The sequence below is a fragment of the Lagenorhynchus albirostris genome, chromosome 2 (assembly GCF_949774975.1).
Source record: "Lagenorhynchus albirostris chromosome 2, mLagAlb1.1, whole genome shotgun sequence".
NCBI classification, from domain to species: domain Eukaryota; kingdom Metazoa; phylum Chordata; class Mammalia; order Artiodactyla; family Delphinidae; genus Lagenorhynchus; species Lagenorhynchus albirostris.
Window position 1 is genome coordinate 181621828 of NC_083096.1, and position 18902 is coordinate 181640729.

Here is an 18902-nt window from a genome sequence, read left to right on the forward strand (position 1 = left end):
ATCAGTTTTCTGTGTCACACATTTGCCTGAGAAACAGAGTCCAAGTTAGGAGATCACATAGGCCAGGATTCCTGTTTTCTTTAAAGGCACCTTTTTTTTGGTAGTCAGAGCTGGTCACGCCCTGCTGGCTCTTCAACAGGAAACGGGCAGGCAGTGTCAGAAGCAGCCAGGCGCGGCAGGAGAGGGAACCTCAAGCCAGCGCTCCCTTGTTTTTAAATAAAGGAGGAAACGCGCAGCGCGGTGTAGAAAGACACTTTATTACGTTGCTCACTCACACCTGGCGGGGCAAGGCGGCGCTCCCAGGACAGAAGCCAGCCTCAGCCACTTAGAGAGCCGGCCGTCCAGGCGACAGGGGGCCACTCGCTGCCTTGGAGAGTGCCAGCGCCCTACGGCCCCCCTGGGCCCAGCTGCCCCTCAAGGAAACGCGTTTCCTCCCCTTTGGGGAGGGTCAGCCACACTGGCCCAGGGTGGCTCCTCGGGCTGTTGGTTCCAAGGATGCTCGCCCAGCTTGTGCTCACGGCCCCGCCCCTCCCAGCCTGAGGCCACTACCGTTCACAATAGGTGGAGCCCAGCGAATGTCAGGGCAGGACTGAAAGGTCCGCCCACGGGGGCCCCGAGACCACTGCCCCTCCTCCCGGCGGCTCCGCGGAGAAGGCCCATCTGGCGGGCTCAGCTCCGCTGCCCCGGCCACAGCCTGGCCTGGAGTCCCGGCTGCCCCACGCCACAGGCACGCAGGCGACTGGACATCTTCCTCATCACCATCCTCTGGGCCTTCAGGCGCCTGCGGAGCTTTTCATTTTCCTTTAGCGTCAGGAAGAGTTTTTTTTTCAGAGCGTCTAAGTCCAAAAGGGCATAGCTGTGATCGGACGGCTGCGTGGGGCTGGCCAGCTGACCAGGGACCCCAGTGGCTTCCGGTCTGTGTAGCGGGACCTGAGGACAGAGGTCAGTGAGAGACAAGCAGCGGCCAGGGCGGCAGGACGCACTTCCCCAAGCCCTCCCGAAGCCCAGAGCTGCCCAGTCGCAGCTAAGTTCACGGGTGAGGTCTGAATCCAGGCTACACGTCGTGGTGCTCTGGTTCAGGCACATTTTCTTCCTTCTGTTTGAAGCAAATCCCCTCGAGCCGAGACCAGCCATGCGCTGCCTTCGCACCTGGCCCGGCCTCACCTGTGCTCCGGGGCCTCCAGCGTCCGGGGGCAGCTGCGGCGCTTCGAGCGTCGTGTCCACCTTCCTCCCTGGGCCACCCTCCCCGGCCCCCGTCTCAGGGAGGACCTGGGAATGACAGGGCAGAGGAGGCCACTGACTGACACAGAAGTGGATCCTCCCCAGCTGTTACTTGTCTGTCCCGCCAGTGGTCCCCGCACACCACCCGGGGGCAGCCGGGGCGCCTGCAGAACAGCCAGCCTCCTCCACGGCCTGGGGTCAGACCCTTAGACACGAAGCAGAAGCCAGACGTGACCAGCTGCCACTGCTTGATACTGAACAGGAAGAAGGCGGCACAGAAGGCTTTGGCTTTCCCTTTTCTAGGAAATGAGAGAATCCAAACCCAGCAGGCCAGCCTGGAGGGCAGTCCGAGCGCTCGGTGACCAGCAGGGCAGACTCACCTTTCCCTTCTCAGAGGCAGCATCTCCACTCGGGCCGGCAGGGTCTGTGTTCTCCCTCACCAGCTGCAAAAGACACGGAGCTGCTGCAGACGGGCCCCGGGGTACGGGCAGGAGGTCCGTGCCCCGAGAGCCCGCGCCAGGCCTCGTGCGCCTTTGTCCTCACGCTCCGCCGGCTGAGGCTCAAGTAAACTGCGCCCAGAACCCAGCCCAGCTCTCCTCTCACCATCCCCGGCTCCCTTCCTTCTCCGAAGGTGTTCCCAATCTCGGGTCAGAGGCCCGGTGAAGCCAGGGACCTGCCTGATTTGTACGTGTTGCCCCAGGGCCTGGCACTCTTCAAGGTGCACAGTAGGTGACTCAAAGTGGCAGCCACATAGTGGGAAACATCCAGCTCAGAGCCTGCAGCCCCCAGACCTCATCAGAGCTGAGCTGGGGCCGCGGGCGCCAGAAACAACTCTCCCCACCCCTAGGCACCGGAGGCGCCAAGGAGCAGGGCCACCGACGCCCCCCCAGCTGTTAACCTGTAATGGCTGACTTCAGGGCGAGCAGTTTACCACAGATGCGTGACAGTAACCACACTGATTGAATGGGATGGGGTGTGGGGTTCCTAAACAGCGGACATAAGTTTCAGGTCAGCAAAATGAGTAAGTCCTAGAGCCCCGTGGTACGACATCTGTGCCTACAGTCAACGATACTGTAGTGCACTGTGTTGTGCACTTCAAAGTGAGTTAAGAGAACAGATCTCATGTTAAGTGTTCTTACCACAATGAAATGTGTGTATAAAATGAAAGGCCTTCCATGTTTAAAAGAAAAAACCAAAAACTCCTGCATTAAGCGCCTAGTCGGTGCCAGGCAACGTTCTGGACGTTGGCAATAAAAGCAGCGGAGCAGAGCCCGGCCCGCACGGAGCCTCCACTGGGGCAGGTGCTCACAGGGGCCAGAGAGAGCGAGGGGCAGGACAGGAAGGACGGCAGCGGGGGCTCCTGCAGGCACTGGGAGCCTGGACTTGGGGAGGGGGAGGCCGAGAGACCGGGCAAAGGGAAGATCGAGGGCAGGGCGCTCCGGGCGTGTTTGCTGGCAAGTGGCAGACGGCCGCGCCTGCCCTTCCCTGCACCCTAGAACTCAGGGTTCCCATCAGCTCCCTCCCTCTCGTTCCCAATAAAAACAAACCAGCACGGTACGTGTGTGTTCTACTGCTACTCTGCCTCCCCGGCTCCAGTGGGCACCGGCTCGGGCCCTCCCTCTGAGACTGGGTGCACGGCAAGGGTTTACTATGATTCGCTATGATCCCCTCACAGCTTCGAGCCCCAACTGTCCTGCCGTGAGCCCTCCTGAGCCAAACCCGCACATCCTGCCCCACCAGACACGTCCTCCTCGGCGTCCCATCGGGAAGCCAAACTCAACGTGCACAGGACCGTTTCCTCAGGGAATCTGGGACCCCCGGTCCCCGGGGGCCCAGAGCCCTGCTCTCCTGGACCACCTCCCTCTCAGTCCACCAGGGCTGCAGAGTCGGCCCGTTCCATCCCCCTCTCATCGCAGCACCCACCTTTGGCTCAGGCCACTGTGACTGCCCTCACCTGCGAGGCCACAGTGAACTCCGAACCAGCTGCCAGCCAGAGGGACCTTCCAAAGCCATGTCCCTGCCCACAGGCCTCGCCCAAAAACCTACCACCTGCCCACGCCCGTCACCAACTGGCCCCAGCGCCCTCCAACCAGCCTGAGCCGCTGCTGCTGCTGCTGAGTGCACCCAAATCCCCGCCACCGCCAAGCCTCTGCCCCGCTGTCCCCGTCCCCACCAGCGCTCCGCCTGCATCGTCCTCCTGCGCCCCGGACAGGGCTCCAAGCCGGCACGGAGCAGCCACAGGAGGACCTTAACAGGGACCTGGCGGGTGGCAGGTCCTCAGCCACAGGCCCCCGAGCCCGGGCTGGCAACGAGCAAGAGGCGGACGAGGTCTGAGTGTGGTGCGGCCAGGAAGGTCTCCGCCGCCCTCGAGCCCACGGAAGGACGGAGCTCTCGGCACCCTCGCCCATCAGCTGCTTCCACGGCATCTGTCATGAAGCGTGACTTATTTTTAAAGCAGCTTTAAATTGCGAATTCCCTACAGCGCAGGGCAAGGCCTGCTGGGCTCCGGACGCCGAGGCCTGCCAGCACTGCCCTGGCTGCAGTCCTCGGCCTCTGCTGTCCCCGCAAATGCCACCTGTGCCCTGCGCCCAACCCACCGCCGGGGCCCCGCGGCCGCGCGCACCTGTGGGGGGCCCTGGAAGGCGAACACCGTGGGCACCGCGTTGTGCTTCAGGTTCTTGCGGTTCCCAAAGGCACTGAAGCACTCGGGCCGGAAGTGCTCGGAGCAGATGACCGTGTGCTGCTTGGGCTCGAAGTCGCCCCGGCCGATGTTCAGCACCCATTCCTTCAGCAGCTCTGGGCGGCTGAACGGGAACCTGGGGGCACAGCAAGGAAGCGCGAGGGATTCGCGGCACTGAACGCAGCAGCACTTCAGGGTCCCAGGGGCCTTTCACATCCCCACACGGCATTTTACTGGACAGCCTGGAAACTTCAGTAGCCTCGTTCTGTTAAACCACATCTACTTTGCCGTCGTGGCTGTAGGCGGCATCCTGAGACCGTGAACGTGGCCAAAGAGCCCAAGCAACCTGCTCCCTGAGCCACATCTGCCAGGTAGGCCACCAGGTGGGCCTCCATTCCGGCTCCGGTGCTGGGGAAGCAGGAGTGGGAGAGACAGCCCCGCCCTCACGGAGCCTACCTTCTAGAACAGGGAGACAGCCGGTCCACCAGACAGACACGGACCGTGCAGGAAGAAAGAGTAGGACGTGGGGAAGGCCACCTGAGAGGTGACATCGGAGCAGAGGCTGCAGGAAGTGGGACAGAGAGCCGTGCGGTATCAGGAGGAGAAGCAAGCACGAAGGCCCCGCAGGCGCGAGGGGGTTGCGGGCCTCGCCTCGGGCAGGAGGGCTTTCCCAGAGGCTCTGGCAGAGGGTGGCAGGTGAGTCCGCCTTGGCTGTTGTAGGAGGGCCCCCGGTGGCTGGGATCAGGGTGTCAGCAGGAGGGGGTGATGAGCGGGCAGATCTGGGATGTACTGTGAAAACCAGGCAGTAAGGTTTGCCTGTGGGCCGTGCAGCAAAGGAGGGAGTTTCATGTACTAAGACTGCGGGGGAGTGCGAGGGGCAGCTCTGGGGGGTCAGCAGCTTGGTTTTCTATGTCAGATGTTAAATTTGAGGTGCATTTTACATGTCTGAGTGCTGAACGAGTGGCAGGTGGACATGCGTGTCTGGAGATGTCACTGTGGGCCCGTGCCCAGGTAAGGGTGGCAGAGCCATGAGCCTGACTGAGATGGGCACCCTGGGAAGCGAGCATGGACAGGGACAAGGCAGGGGCATGGCCCGAGCCCTGAAGTGCTCCAGCGTCTGTCTGGTGTTGGAAATGAGCAGGATCCAGCCAAGGGGACTCAGAAGGGACACTGTGACAAAGGAAGAGGCCGAGAAGTGTCCTAGAAGCCAGGTGGGAGGGGGTCTCAAGGCGTCAGCAGTTGTGTCACAGGCTGCAGAGAGATCAATTCAGATGAGGATGCACCACTGCACGTGGCATCATAAGGGCCACTGGGGACATGACAGAGCTCATTTGTGGGAATGGTGGGGGTGAGAGTCTGACTGGAACGGGAGAAAACCAGAGGCAACGCCACCCCCAGGTACATACCCGACTGACACTTATGGATACAGGTGCTGCAAGGCAAGACCCAGCAACAACGCGCAGAGCCATGTGACCGTAATGGCCAAAGAAGAGAGGCACCCAAATGCCCTTCAACTGTAGAACAAGTCAATTCTGGTAAACACCTTCCTAAAACACTATGCAGCAATGAAAAGGATGAGCTGCTGCTGCCAGCAACATGGAGGGCTCACAGGCACAATGTAAGCAAAGCACAGGAAAAAGTACCGCCTGTGATTCCATTCAGTGAGGTTCCAGACAGGCCAAAGCAGTCCGCCTTACCCTTGGGCACTGGGAGGATGAGGGGCTGGAAAGGGGAGCGGTCGGGGTCTCCTGGGGGCTGTGATGTTCTAAATTCACGGCAGTCACACGGGCTGTTCGCTTTGTTAAAGTGGTTGGGCTGCGTGCTCATGACTTGTGCACTTTTCCGTCTGTGTGTTACATCTCAAGAAACACATTCACTTCGAAAAAGAAAACCCTTAATAGGAGGAGAGGAAGTGGAGACAGGAGAGCGGCAGCCCTTTGGAGTCCCGCTCTGAACAGGGCAGAGGAAGGAGCCCTGGCTGGAACCTAAAAGAAAGCGTGCGACACTCGACCGATGGGCAGGCGGCCTTTCACTCGGCCGGTCCGGCAGGCGGGGCGCGCAGGGACCGACTCCAAAAGCTCCGCCGTCCTCCCGGGGCTCCCGCAGAGACCTAGGTCCCGGCCCCGCGCGCCCACCCGCCGGAACGTACTCATTCCTCCTCCCCACCCTTCCTTCCCGGCATGAGGCCCGGAGATGTGAGCACCGCACACCTGAGAGACGTCAGCATCGCTCATCACGCAGCAGATACTGAACACCTACTACGTTCCGGGCAGCATCTGAGAACGAGATACAGTCCCCGGGCCGCGGAGGGGACGCACACCAAGTAACCGCAAGGGCGCAGCGCTGAGCGCGCCCCAGGCCCGCCACGGCCTCCCCCGCGCGCGGCTCCCCGGACCGGCGGGAGGCTGTGCGCCGGAGGGCAGGTTACTCAGCCTCTCCGACCGCCTCCCCGCGCGCCCAGGCGGCCGAGGCGGCGCCGGGCTTCCCGGGCTGGGACCTCGCCGGTCCCCGGGCCGCCGCCCCTCCGCGAAGGGCTTGGCCGCACGCCCTCGGGCCTCCCAGGGACCGGGCAGCGGCCCCGGCGTCCCCACCCCCCGCGCGCCAGGCCTGGGGCTCCGGCGGGGGCCGCGGCCGCCGGCCCGGGCGAGGCGAGCCCTCGCGCCCCCCGGCGCCCCCACCCCTCACCGGTGGAAGGTGAGCTGCTTCCTGCGATTGCTGTAGCGGTTGCAGCACTGCCGGGCCGCGCACGACTTTGGCATCTCCAGACACCAGGCCCGGCTGCCCCTAATAAAGATGGCGGCGGCGGGGCTTGAGGGAGGGGCAGGGACACCAGGAGGGGCGGGGTCATGGGACGGGGCGGGGTCATGGGACGGGGCGGGACTGGCGAGTGGAGGAGGAGCGAATGGGGCGCTGCCAGTAGGAGAGGAGGGGCCTGCGGGAGGGGCGGGGAGGGGCGGGGCCAGCAAGGAGGTTGGCAAGTGAAGGCGAGCCGGGCTCTGCTCCGCGGCCAGCATCTCGCGCAGTGTCCGCGACCCGCGTCAAGGGGTGCTTCTGGGCCCAACTCAGGCCCAACAGCCCCAACTGGGCTGGCCGGTGCAGGTTTCACCCCGGTTCGCTGAAGCCCGTCACCTTCACCTCCTTGCTTTGGAGCCTCACACCCACCCACAGTCTTGGACAAGGCTCACCACCCACTTGGGCCACTATTTTCAAGATTTTAAGAGGTGTTGATTCACACATTTTGGCAGCTCCAACGTCACAGGAGGAAGTACTAGCTGACCACTAGCTGGTACCATATCAGTTAGGCAGACACAGCTGATTGACAGAACAGGCTCAGCCACTTGGGACCCCCAAATGTAAAGGGCAGGAGGAGCACCCGGGGCGGGGGGCGGGGGATACGCTAATCCCGCTTGCAGAACCTGAGGAGGCGGCAGCTTTTACAATGCAGGGTAACCACTCACTGGGATTTAAGCTAATGCACAAGAGGATGAAGAAACTGTGAAAGCTATTCCTGTCATTCCTACTGCGGTTTGTTTCTGGAGAATTTACTAGAAAAGTATATTAAGGGCTGTGAGCATTTTCCATCCTGCTGAACCAAACTCAGACTCTGACTTCCCAAGTCTTCACTTCACTAATCATGGTTTGGGGGTGGTGATGAACAGTCTTTCAACAGAAACACCTGAAGCTAGACATGAACCTCAAAGTAGCAATATATTTATTTACAAAATATACAGTTTCACAGAAACAGCTTCGCTTTATACACATAAGCTTTATAATTACGCAGAACCATGTAAACGATGTTAAGTGTCTGGCCTGGCCAAAGCCAACGGGAGGGGCCTACTTTTGGGGTGACAACTTTCCCTCCCCCTACTCCATTAGCCTCCAACCAGGAGCCCCTAGATGGGCCGTATCTAATTTGCATAATGCTGATTGCAGCTGCCCAGCTCACTCTAACAGAAAAACCAAGGTGTCTTGACTTCTTAGACACCAGCCACAGGGGTAAACATGTCAAAAGAACAAAAAGGAAATGAAGGAAACAGAAATGGAGATGAATATTAAATGCCTTCCAGAGGCGTCACCAGGAATTGAATCTTCTAAGAGCAATACAGCAATTGCCAGGGTTGGCAGTTCCACTCTAAAATCACACCTATTCTTAAACACACTTTCAAAACTTTGCGGAGTTTTGTTTTTTTCTTTAAAGAGAGAAACACTTTGAAACTTTGGCTACTCTCATGGTGAAGACACGGGACAGGCAATGTCATGGGGCAGATCTTTGGCAAATTCCTCTCCAGCTTTTCCTGGACGTTTGCCCTAGTCAGAGCCAGACAGTTGTCTGAGGAGAAGGATGTTTCTAAGCCACCTTCTTACTATTTTTCTCTACAGCAGAACTTCTCCCTTGGGGATCTACACAATAAAATGGGTTTCAGAAACTCTCTCTATTTTTGTGTTAATAGAAGCAACAGAATTAAAAATAAAACAAAAAGGCAGTTGGCTGGCCAACCATGAAAGATACTAGGACAAAATATAGGCTCTGATTAGCCAGTTACAGTTCAACCCCCCTGGTGCTTCAGTGTGAGAATGTGGACCAAGTTCACCTGGTGGCCCTGCACAAGGGGACCACGTGGAGAAGCCCCCAGCAGAGAGGCTGAGGGTCCATCTTTTTTTTTTTCTTTTTTTTTTTTTCCTACTTCCTTTTTTTGAGAGTCCATCTAGATGTAAATAAATATGACTGACTTGGGCATCCTTCCCTTTTCACGCTTTATAGGAAACGATGTTTATGAAAACATACCGATCAATTTATAAAAGAACTTTTTTTTTAACAAAAAAAAACATTTTTGAGAACAAGTATTTGAACTGCTAAAGAGCAATGTCAACTTCAGAGAAAGCTGAAGCCCTCCCTCTCCCTCGAGCCCCAGAACCACCAGTGTCCCGGACCACACTGCCCTCAAGCAAAGGCCTGCAGGGGCTCCAAACTCCCAGGCTTCTCCAGAGCTGGCCTGCACAGGGGTCTCCCCAGTCCAGGGTCCTAGTTTAGACCTAAGGAACTCTGCACAGTTCAGTGGTACATTCCTGGAGACTGATGTTACCATATCACTCACTCACCACTTCAAACCAAAAGAAAGGCTTCAAAGTCCTAACCTTGCCCCATGCAACCAACAGGCCAGCCTGTATGAGGGGCATACTAAGAAAAACCCGTGGGAGAAGCCTTCCTCCCAATTTTCCCTTACCCCTCTATGTAGAGGAACATGGTTCCCCAGTGACTGCCTAACCTTTAATGCTGCTACTAGAAAAAAGTGAGGGAGAGAGACAAGGAGAGAATCCGAGTGCCCCCTCGCTTGAAAACAGCTTGCTGGGCACCCCCAAGGCCCTCAGAAGCCAACTGGAGAGAAAGGGAACCCAAGGCAGAAGTATACCAATACTTTTGGCTATTTCGTGCAAAAAGACAGGTTTTTTTTACATCGTGCAAAACAGGAAACTGAGTTATGAACACGGGCCACCTTGACCGCCCCCCGAACCGACCCCCCTTTCCGCAGAGAAGCAGCTGCATACTGTTCCTTTTAACAAACAGAAGGAAACCTGGGGGTCACTAGCTAGCCCACCCCCAGGCTCCTCTCAGGGTGAGACCAGAGGACTCCAGCGGGCAGCCCCCAAGGCAGGGGAGAGGGCGGACCACTAAGGGAGGGGCAGCTTTGATGGTTGCTGTACAGACGCCTATGATAAAAGACTTACACTCGAGAAGAAGCTTACAGGTATGGCTGTTCATAAACAGGCCGGGGAAACTGAACATCTCCTCTCGCCAACACAGCGGAAGCAGGAGTAACAGCTAGCACTTGTTCCAATTGGCGGGAGTTTGTTAACAATGAGAGTAAGAATTCACAACTACCACGTACCCTCATCTTCAGCTGGACCAAACCCACTGCGCTTGGGTGTGTAGTCCACCTCCACTGCAGAGAACACAGCTCTAGCAGCAGCTTTGGCCAACGAGGATTTTATTCAGTCACTGGCTATGTACAGTTTATACCTTGGACAGCTGGTCCTTTCGCTTAGGCACCTGAATGGCAGGGGTCTGCCCGCACCAGAGCTGAGAGTTCTGTGCTCAACTAAGACCAGGGCCAGCAGGCCCATCGTCCCTTCCGATTCCTCGCCCACAGTCTGCTTGCTCTCCAGCAGTCAGTCCAGAAACAGCTTCCGGGAGCCCATTCGGGACCGGTTGGAACGGCGGATGTCAAACTTGGAGTCCCGGCACTTTTGGCAGACAAACACTTCCGGAACGTTGGACTTCCGGATTTTCGCACAGGACAGGTGAATCCAGGTATGGCACTCATTACACTCTATCATGGGGCGGCCAGCAAATGGCTTCATGCAGAAGCAGGTGACGAGGTCCCAGGAGTCGTCGTCTGAAAGGAGAGAACCACATAAGAGGAGGGAGAAAACTTCTCACAACCCCTCTCCGTCAGGAAAGCCCCTCTCCGTCAGGAAAGCTGCTCTCCAATAGGACAGAGCAGCTGAGCTGCGGTGAAACCGATACTTCCCTCTTAAAATGCAGCAAATGCACAAAAAGCGCACTGAAACACGTGGCACCAGGAATTACCTGCGAGGTGTTTACTTACGAGCTGCGTTATTTTTACATTTCGAGGTCTGTTCTGGAATCTCAGCTGTCCTCAGCTGCGATCACCCCTTCCTAAACATCTCGGCATCCACTTTCTTGCACCTTTTCCCCTGAAGGTGGTAGGGCACGCTCCACTGTCACACTCCAAGGAAGGGACCGCGCTGAGACCCCTCTTACCATCCCCTCGTCTGACCACCCGCCCGTGGCACGCCGTCCTTCAGGGGCCACTCACCTGAATCCACCATGATGTCCTCATCGTTGCCGGTGCTGTCCTCGTCCCGGAACACCACCTGCTTGCCCTGCCGGACGATAGTCCGTTTGCCTTCAGTTTTTATCTCTTTGACCTGATCCGGTGACACCGTGGCACAAGACCCACTGGAAGGAGTGTCGGAGTCCCAGCCCGAACAAGGGTCGCCGGGGGCCTGGGGGATATCCTGCAGGGTAGGGCTCGTGGGGGTCTCTGCATATGGGTCGGCGGCTTCCAGCTGCAGCAAACCCCCCATGTAGCCCTCCTTCCCGGGCACATCACTGTCCCTTCGCTTCCTCTTCTTCTTCTTCTTCAGCTTGTCGGTCTTCTTTCTGTCCAGCAGGAAATTACTGGGCTTGGCTCGCTGCAGGAGGGTGGGCTGCAGGTGGCCAAAGCAGCGGTCAGAGACTGGCAAGGGCACGGTGGACGAGATGTCGCTGAAACCAGCCTCCCAGCCATCACTGTCAATGGTACCAGCAGTGCTATTTGCAGGGCTGGGGCTGCTCCTCAAAGGGAGTTCCTGAAAGGACAGAGACAAAGGTGGCGGGTTCTGATTATCCCAAACAGCCCCCAGCACCAAGAGCTGGCCCAGAGCAGAGCTCCCCAGGGCCCCCGGCCAGGTCGGGCTGCAAACGTGGGAGATGCACAAGCTGGAGCTTCCCAGCTCTCACCAGCATTATTCTTTAGGAACAGTGTCATTAGTTCTTTAGTGTGACCTTCCAGCTAGAACATGAACCCACACAGAGGACCCTCCAGCCCTTGCTCAACCCTCCCCCCTGCCCGAGTCAGGAACTTAGTTGATACTCAATACGTATCTGTGAAAGGAGTGCTGAAAACGCTCTCACACTCTTATCTTTCCTGATTGTACAATCTCCCCTCAATTTGTCCTCCCAAAGGATGTACGTTTTAAATTAAGTGAATGTAAAATAATTGTGAGGATTTTCTGATGTCTCAAAATATTGCAAAGTCAAAGTAGGTAATTACTGCCCCAAAGCAGTGAGTTCAACTCTATGGTTCCTTCAGATCAGTCAAGCACTTTTATTTGCAAATAGTGGCAACGTTCTGCATGGCACGATGCAAGCATTATCCACCTAGCTGGTGGCAGAAACAGTCAGCCAGTGCTGGGTTTGGCCTCCTAGAAATACTGGATTCCTTTCTCTTTAGCCTTACATAATATGACGAAGCCCCTGAAGTTTGCGCACCATGGCAGCGCTGGTCCACAGTTCTGCCCATTTCTCAGCAAGAAAAGAAAAATGCCTTCATTTACATGGGATTTTGGCCACGAGTCCCTGAAGATTCTGCAATGTGGTGTGCATAGCAACCAGGAAGCCACCCACCAGGCAGGGCAGGGTGGACTGGGCCTGACCATCTGATCAGCTTGAACCCCAGGCTCCACCACCGATTAGCCTGTGACCCAGGATAAGGAGTTCCCTCTCTGTGCCCCAGTGTCCTCATCTTTAAAATGGAGATACACAGGGAATTCCCTGGCGGTCCAGTGGTTAGCACTCGGCACTTTCATTGCCGGGGCCCGGGTTCGATCCTGGGTCGGGGGAACTATGATCCCGCAAGCCACACAGCGCAGTGCAGCCAAAATAATCAAACAACAAATAAAATAAAATGGAGATAAATAATAGCTCCCACCGCATATCACTGTAACGGCCAAAAACGAGCGCCTGGCCGTAGGAAGCCCCTGATAAGTATGGGCCGTTAAAAGCAGGCAGATATCAAAAACATTATTTGTAAGCAAACTTTGAAAGTTTATCAAACTGTTTCGAGACAAGCCTGCACCACTTCCCAGGCTGGTCCAACTTTGCAAGATAGAGTTCTGCCCGACTATTGACTCAAGTCGTCCCAGGGAATCCCTTCCAGAGCCACCACCGTGTCAAACACTCTGGTTTTGCTGCCGGCAAGAAGTCAAAAGTGCTGAAAATTACCTCCTTTGGATAAGGGATGTAGCCTGCGTAGGCCAAGACAAAGGTGCAGAACTTGTTGAAATCCTCCACGGTCCTGCGCCTCTTGGAACTGGGGGAGTACTCCTGTTAACAAGCGAGGAAAGGGAGGGCGTTTGAAAGCAGACATGTACAGGGGGGGTCGCAGAAACAAAACTAGGCAAGCTGGGGCTTTTAGGAGCTGCCAGTCACAAATACACCCTAGATTTACAGACACTCTAGAACAAGATAAGGGAAGTTTGGGTCAAGAAATAACACTGTGTTCAGAAGTTGAAAGGGGGGGTATTATGATGTTATGCCAAGAATACTGGGAAACTGGTTAGGAGATAAAAGCTTGCACAAAAGTCTATTTCTTAGCAGTCATGTGGCTCTTTTTTTGACATTATCTGTTAGTTTCTACAGGCCTATCAAGAGCCTTTTTTGCCACAAATTTTCCACTTTGAAAATAAGCTCCTGCTGCAGCTGTAACTAAAGTCTTTTAAGTGACTTCAAAAGTCAACTACTCCGTAACATTCAGAACTCAGACCTGGGACCCTGGACCTGAATCTCGCCTGACCCCCCCCCACCCCGAGCCAGGGCTGCGTGAGGACCCCTTCCTCCTACCAGGCTCTCTCCTCCAGACGAGACACTTCCCCGGATGGTCCCTCCACTGCTTCAACATCCGGGGGCCAGGCACCCAAATAAATATTCCCCAACTCAGAGGATAAACCAGAAACAATCCCGCTACTACCATTTGCACGCTAAAGATGAAATACTAGAAGTTTTGGCTTGTGTGTCCCATCCCCATTCAATCAAGAAACGCCCTCGACAAGAACAGATTTCCTCCAGAGGAAGAGAGGAGCTCCAAAAGAAAAAGCTCTTATTTGCTCCTAAGCAAAGCAACTGTGTTTCACTTAGGTTCATTCGACTAGCGCACTTAGGTTTTCTGCAAGCATTTCATCACCCACCCCAAGCCCATCCTTAGGAGCTCGGCTAACACCTCCAGAGCCTAAGGGCCCGCTCCACGATAGAGTGAAAGTGGGGGAGGAAACGAGGCGGTGGGCTCCTGGACCCGCCCCAGCCCAGCGCGCCCGGAAAACTGCGCGGCCCAGGCCTGCCACCCGCAGGTCTCCTTCCAAGGGCTACACTTTTGATTTTCTCAACTCGGTGCTAGCAAACCGCTTCTGACCCCACCCCTCGGCCGCCCGGACCCTGAGGGCCGCGCAGGTCAGCGGAGCGCCGGAGTCCGCGCGGTGCCCAGCCCTTCCTGCGAGGGGGAGAGCCTGCCCCCTCCCCGGGAAGAACTGACCGCCCTCCCTCCGGCCGGGTGGGAGGGCCGCGGCCCTCAAACTCTCGGGGAGAAGTTTTATTTCGGCGGGGAACGTGCAGAAGTGGGTCAGCAGCCGGGACGGACGCAGAGTGGGAGGCGGCGGGGGCCTCGGGCCCGGGGCGGGGAAGCCGCGCCGCCCCTTACCGCGCCCGCCGCCCTGGCCCCGCCGCCTGTAGGAAAAGCAGATGGCGGTGCGGCCCCCTCCCCGCCCTCCCGCGGAAGCCGCCCCCCGCCGACACTCGGCCCCGGAAAGTGCGGGGCCCATCCCTCGGGGGAGGGGGCGCGAGTAGCCGGGCACGATTCGGGCTCCGGTACTGGCAGGCCCCGCGAGCCCCCGAGGCGGCAGCGCGGCAGACGAGCCCGACCGGCGCCGCCTCCCCTCCCCCACCCGCCCGCGGCCAGACCCGCACCCCGGACTCGGCGGGCCTCGGGAGGGAGAAGGGGAGGGGACCGCGGCGGGGCGGGGGTCGGCCGGGAGAACCGAGGGCCGATCCCCGGAAGGAGGGGGAGCTGGGGCGGGGCGAGTCAAGCTCGAGGGAGGGGGCCCCGGAGGGGGACTCGAGCGTGCCCGGGGTGGGAGCAAGGCTCGGGCCGCCGCGGGGGTGGGGACCCCGAAGGACGAGCCTCCCCCACCCCAGCCGGAGGGGGCGGGGGCCGAGCGGGAATTAGGGGGCGGGGCGCGGGCCACCGGGCCCGAGGGATTAGGGGAGGAGGCGAGGGCGCGAGGAACGGAGTCCCCGTCCGAGGGGGCCGCGAGCCCCTCCGGGAGGGGGTGGGGGATTCCTCCGAGAAGCGGAAGCGCGGGGCGGAGGCAGCTCGGACTGACTCCCCGGGGGCGGGGAAAGGGTAAGCCAGGCCGGCGGGGAGGGGCCGGGGGCGCAGACAGGTCCCCGGGCTACGCGAGGCCGGGAGGGGTGATCGCGGCAACCCGAGGGAAGCGGCGCCGGGAGGACGCGGACACCCGCGGAAGGGACACCAAGGAGAGAGCGGGCGGGGAAGACCGGGCGCGGGCCCGAGTGGGGGGCGGGGTTGGGCACCCGGGGGGCGACGAAGGATAGCTGGGGGAGGGGAGGGCGGCGCTCGGCCGGCGGGGGTCCGGCTCCGGAAGCATCGGATCGGGGTGGAGGCGGTTAGGGGCTATCGGGACGCAGCTCTCACTCACCTCCGGGTGGAAAGCGGCGGCGCAGGAGTCGGAGTCCATGTTCAGGGTGGGGGGCGGCGACAGCGGGAGTGCTGGGGCCGAGCTGCGGGCGCCGGGCCGCGGGGCCGCTCGGGGCCGGGGGCTCCGGCGGCCGCGTAGGGCGAGGGCGGACCCGGGAGGGGTCGCCCCGACTGGAGATGATGAGGGGCTCGGTGTGTCGCGTCCCGGGCACTGTACTCTCGGGCCGGCGGCTCCACAGCCGAGCAGAGTTGTCGATGCAGCTCCCGCGACCAGCGCGACTGGAGAGGCGGGAGAGTCGCTGCGGAGGGGGCGGCGGCGGCGGCGGCGAGCGGGAACCCGACCGGCTCCCCGACCTGACGCCCAGTTCGGCTCGTGTCTCCGGAGGGAGGGCGGGAGAGCCGCGAGGGCTGTCGGGAAATGTAGTCTGGGGTGACGTGAAACCGACGGTGAGGGGGCGTGGCGCGGGAGTGGGAGCAGGGCATTGTGGGAGTCTTAGTCCCCCGTTCCGCGGCTGAGGCGCACAAAGGTCCCCTCGAGGACTCCAACCCCCAGGGAGCCCCGCGGCGGCTGCCCGGTCTACGGAGGCGGTGGCTCCGGGACCTGAGACCTCCGGAGCGGGGGAGGTGCGGGGGCTCGGGCCGGCTCGGCGATGGGGGAGGGGCAGCGCGAGCGGTAGCGCCTCGGTCTCCGCGGGGGCGGGGGAGGTCAGGGGTCGCCCCGGCGAATGGGGGAGGGGCTGACGGCCTTGGTAGCGACGGGAGGCGGCGGCTGGCGCCTCCTCTTTCGCCTTCGGGATTTGAGGTCTGTGCACCTTTGTGGGGCTGGGGTCCCCATGGCCCATGCCGGGGCGCTGGGCGCTGACGTCGCAGCCGCCCCACGGCTGAATCCCCGCGCCCTGGACCGGGCGGAGCGAACTTGTTTTCGCGGCTGTGGCTTTTCTGGCCGGCTCCTCCTTGCCCTGGGGGTCCGGGACGGCGGTCCGAGACCAGGCGGGGTGGGACCGCCCTAGTCTCCCCAGTAGGAAACACTGCGAGGTGTCGGGTTACCACCGCATTTTTAGAAACTACACCAGTGTTGCTGGTGTTTGAGAAGATGTTTGCTTTAAATACGTTTTTCCCCTCTTCGCCTGACCTTGAGACCACTCCTGTTTTCTCACTTTGCCTTGAATTATTTCCTGAATATAGTCCTCACAGGATTACAACAGTGGGTGAGGCGAAAACCTGATAGAGATATTTGGTGTTGACATTGACTTTGTTTACTGATATTTAATTGAGGAGTTGGCAGTGTTGAAATGCTGCGCCGCAGAGTATTTTACAACTTTATATGTTGAAGGTTGATTGACTCTGAACACTTAGTTGAAAATTAACTGCTCTGATAAACTTCCCATGAGGAGGCCTCACGTACTTAAATTATTTTTAATAACCATTTGAAAGGAAAAAAAATTCTGTATACGAAATGCAAATGATTCAATCACATATTTGGTAGCTTCGAAGACAAAGAAACTGTTAAAGAGGAGTGACATAAAATTTTAAATTCAAATCAGAAAAGTGACTCATCTGCATATACATCAGAGCGATGACCGGAAGAACCCCTAAAAGATGAGATTCTTTCCGAGGTAGGGAGTGCTACATTGGTTGGCTCTTGCTATTTCTGCGGTTAAGATAATTCTGATGGAAACACTTAGTGGTTACGAGACTGACTTATCTTAGAAATACTTCTCTAAGCCTCAGTTACCTTAGCTATAAAATGTGTAACTTGCCTCAATAAGTAGTAGTTTACTGTTATGACTGTTGCCACTTTTTTCAAAATATTATTTTAGCAAGATCTTCAAAGATTGGAGGGCTCCCCAGAGGTGACAGCAAATTGAGGTGCTTCACAAAGCTGGTAAGATAAAAACAGACATTGGATTTAGCCTGTGGAAACATCATTAACATCTTCTTGCAGACTTGTCACATTCAGATGCTTTAGCCAGATTTGGGATGTTATCTGATCGGTGAGGCCAGAGCAAATGTCCTGAGGTAAGCCAATGCTGCCCAGGGTCAGACTCACCCAGGGCAGCTTGTTTCGCCTGAATACCGAAAGGGCCAAGAAGGACATTATCCTATTGGTAGTTTAAAGGTGTAAATACCAAAAAAAACAATAATTATTGGAGGCAAAGTCCAAATGAATAAAGAGGAATTTTTTTAAATTGATCATTATTCCCTCTGGTATAATTTTGCATGTAGTAAACATTAAATTCCCCCCCCACCCACCCAATTAAGAAACTGAAATAAAGAACTTGTTCATAGTCATAATGGGCTTGATGACAAAAGAGCCTAGAATTCAGGGACCTATATTGGACCACTCAGTCACACTAAGAAAATACCAAACTTGGATTCTGTCATGTGACAGTGATAACTCTTGCTCAGAATAGGTATCCAATAGTTATCTCTTGAATAAGTTCTTAGTACACAGAGGCGACCAATACACCAGGTGTACTCTGCTTGTCTCCCTGCCTGCCACTCAGGTGAAATAGAAAACTTCACGGAGGAAGCCCTTTGTCTCTCCTTCCTTTGATTTCCCTTAGAAATTTGGCCCTTTGGTTTAGATGTTAATATCTATCATCCCTTCCCTAGCCTGAGAAAGGACTGTAACGCCAATAATTGACCCAAATTCAACAGCATAATGTGTAGCTGTGGGGATAATAAAGCTAGTTTTCTCTGTATGACAGGCTTAGGTTTCTTCAACATATTTAGTTTATTTCTCAGGTATACTGTACCACTCCTGGGCTCCAGGGGGCAAATCTAGAATCCCAAGACCAATGCAAGAGCATTAGCCACAGTAGCCAGATCCTTGTTTTCTGCTTTAAAAAGCAAAAAACAAAAAACACCTGCTGCTGAATGCTAACTGTCAGATGATTATAGTTACTCAGGAAAGAGGAAGACAAAAGCCAACATTAGCACAGGTTATGACAAGTTTCAAAATACTAAGAATGGTTTCCCAGTAAGTAGCTTGAGAATGTAGTTCTTTTAATTGGGTTACCAAATATAGTTTCACCTTCCTAAATCTCACCAGCTACACTGCAGTCACTTGGGGAAAATTCAGGAATGCCTTCTGCCTCCGTTTTAATTCCCTGTGCTCCAGTGTAGTTATAAACATAACCAAAGGTTTACTTCTCCTGAGATTATTTTTTAGTGCTTCAGCTTTTTGTTCGGCTTAATAGGATATTCTTATGGATTTTTCCTATCTTCAGGTTTCTGCCTTTCTCACTCCCATTTCCAGGAGAGGAAAATAAGTGAAAATTCCTCAAAACTGTATTGTTTTTAATTTTTAGTACCTTGACTGCTGTATGAATATACATATGTGTGAATAAAAAAAATTTTTAATAAAAAATAACAAAAAAAAGAATATATGTGTGAATAATTTTAAATCATTAATAAATTTCTAAACTAAGTATTGTCAGCTTTTCATATAGTGAGGAAAATTACCTGTGCATAGAAGAGTCAAATGAATTTCTCGTGTTATGGTTTATACAGGTAAAATATAAAGATTAATAGCTAACCCTATGCGCCAAACTATTTAAATGTGTTTACTTGCAGTATATCATTTACATATAATAATGCTCTTAATAGAGAATACTGTAACATTCCTTAAAGGAAGAAGTTTATATGTAGTAAGCGCATTACAAACCACACCTTAGGCAGCCCAGAATCAGAAAAAATCAGTGTGTAATATGAAAAAGATGCAA

General features: G+C 56.2%; 2 protein-coding genes across 10 annotated transcripts; both read right to left on the reverse strand.

Annotated features, from left to right (window-relative positions):
* Positions 1–236: 236 nt before the first annotated feature.
* Positions 237–6715, reverse strand: THAP3 (THAP domain containing 3). Of its 9 annotated transcripts, XM_060141571.1 has the most exons (6): positions 6587–6715; positions 6112–6177; positions 3845–4037; positions 1602–1664; positions 1165–1269; positions 237–930 (listed from the first exon to the last, which is right to left on the reverse strand). In XM_060141571.1, exons 2-6 carry the CDS (start codon positions 6126–6128, stop codon positions 670–672), a joined length of 639 nt encoding a protein of 212 aa, XP_059997554.1. In that variant the 5' UTR covers positions 6129–6177; positions 6587–6715; the 3' UTR covers positions 237–669. The 9 variants fall into 9 exon arrangements, 7 of the variants coding, with proteins under 7 accessions (XP_059997554.1, XP_059997552.1, XP_059997558.1 ...); XM_060141569.1 differs by lacking the exon at positions 6112–6177 and having other exon boundaries at positions 6587–6710; XM_060141575.1 differs by lacking the exon at positions 6112–6177 and having other exon boundaries at positions 1165–1296; positions 6587–6710.
* Positions 6716–7590: 875 nt separating this feature from the next.
* PHF13 (PHD finger protein 13) lies at positions 7591–15574 on the reverse strand. Its single transcript, XM_060141577.1, has 4 exons — positions 15176–15574; positions 12690–12791; positions 10741–11275; positions 7591–10296 (listed from the first exon to the last, which is right to left on the reverse strand). The coding sequence occupies exons 1-4, from the start codon at positions 15212–15214 to the stop codon at positions 10070–10072; spliced, it is 903 nt and encodes a 300-aa protein (XP_059997560.1). The 5' UTR covers positions 15215–15574; the 3' UTR covers positions 7591–10069.
* Between the last annotated feature and the right edge of the window lie 3328 nt (positions 15575–18902).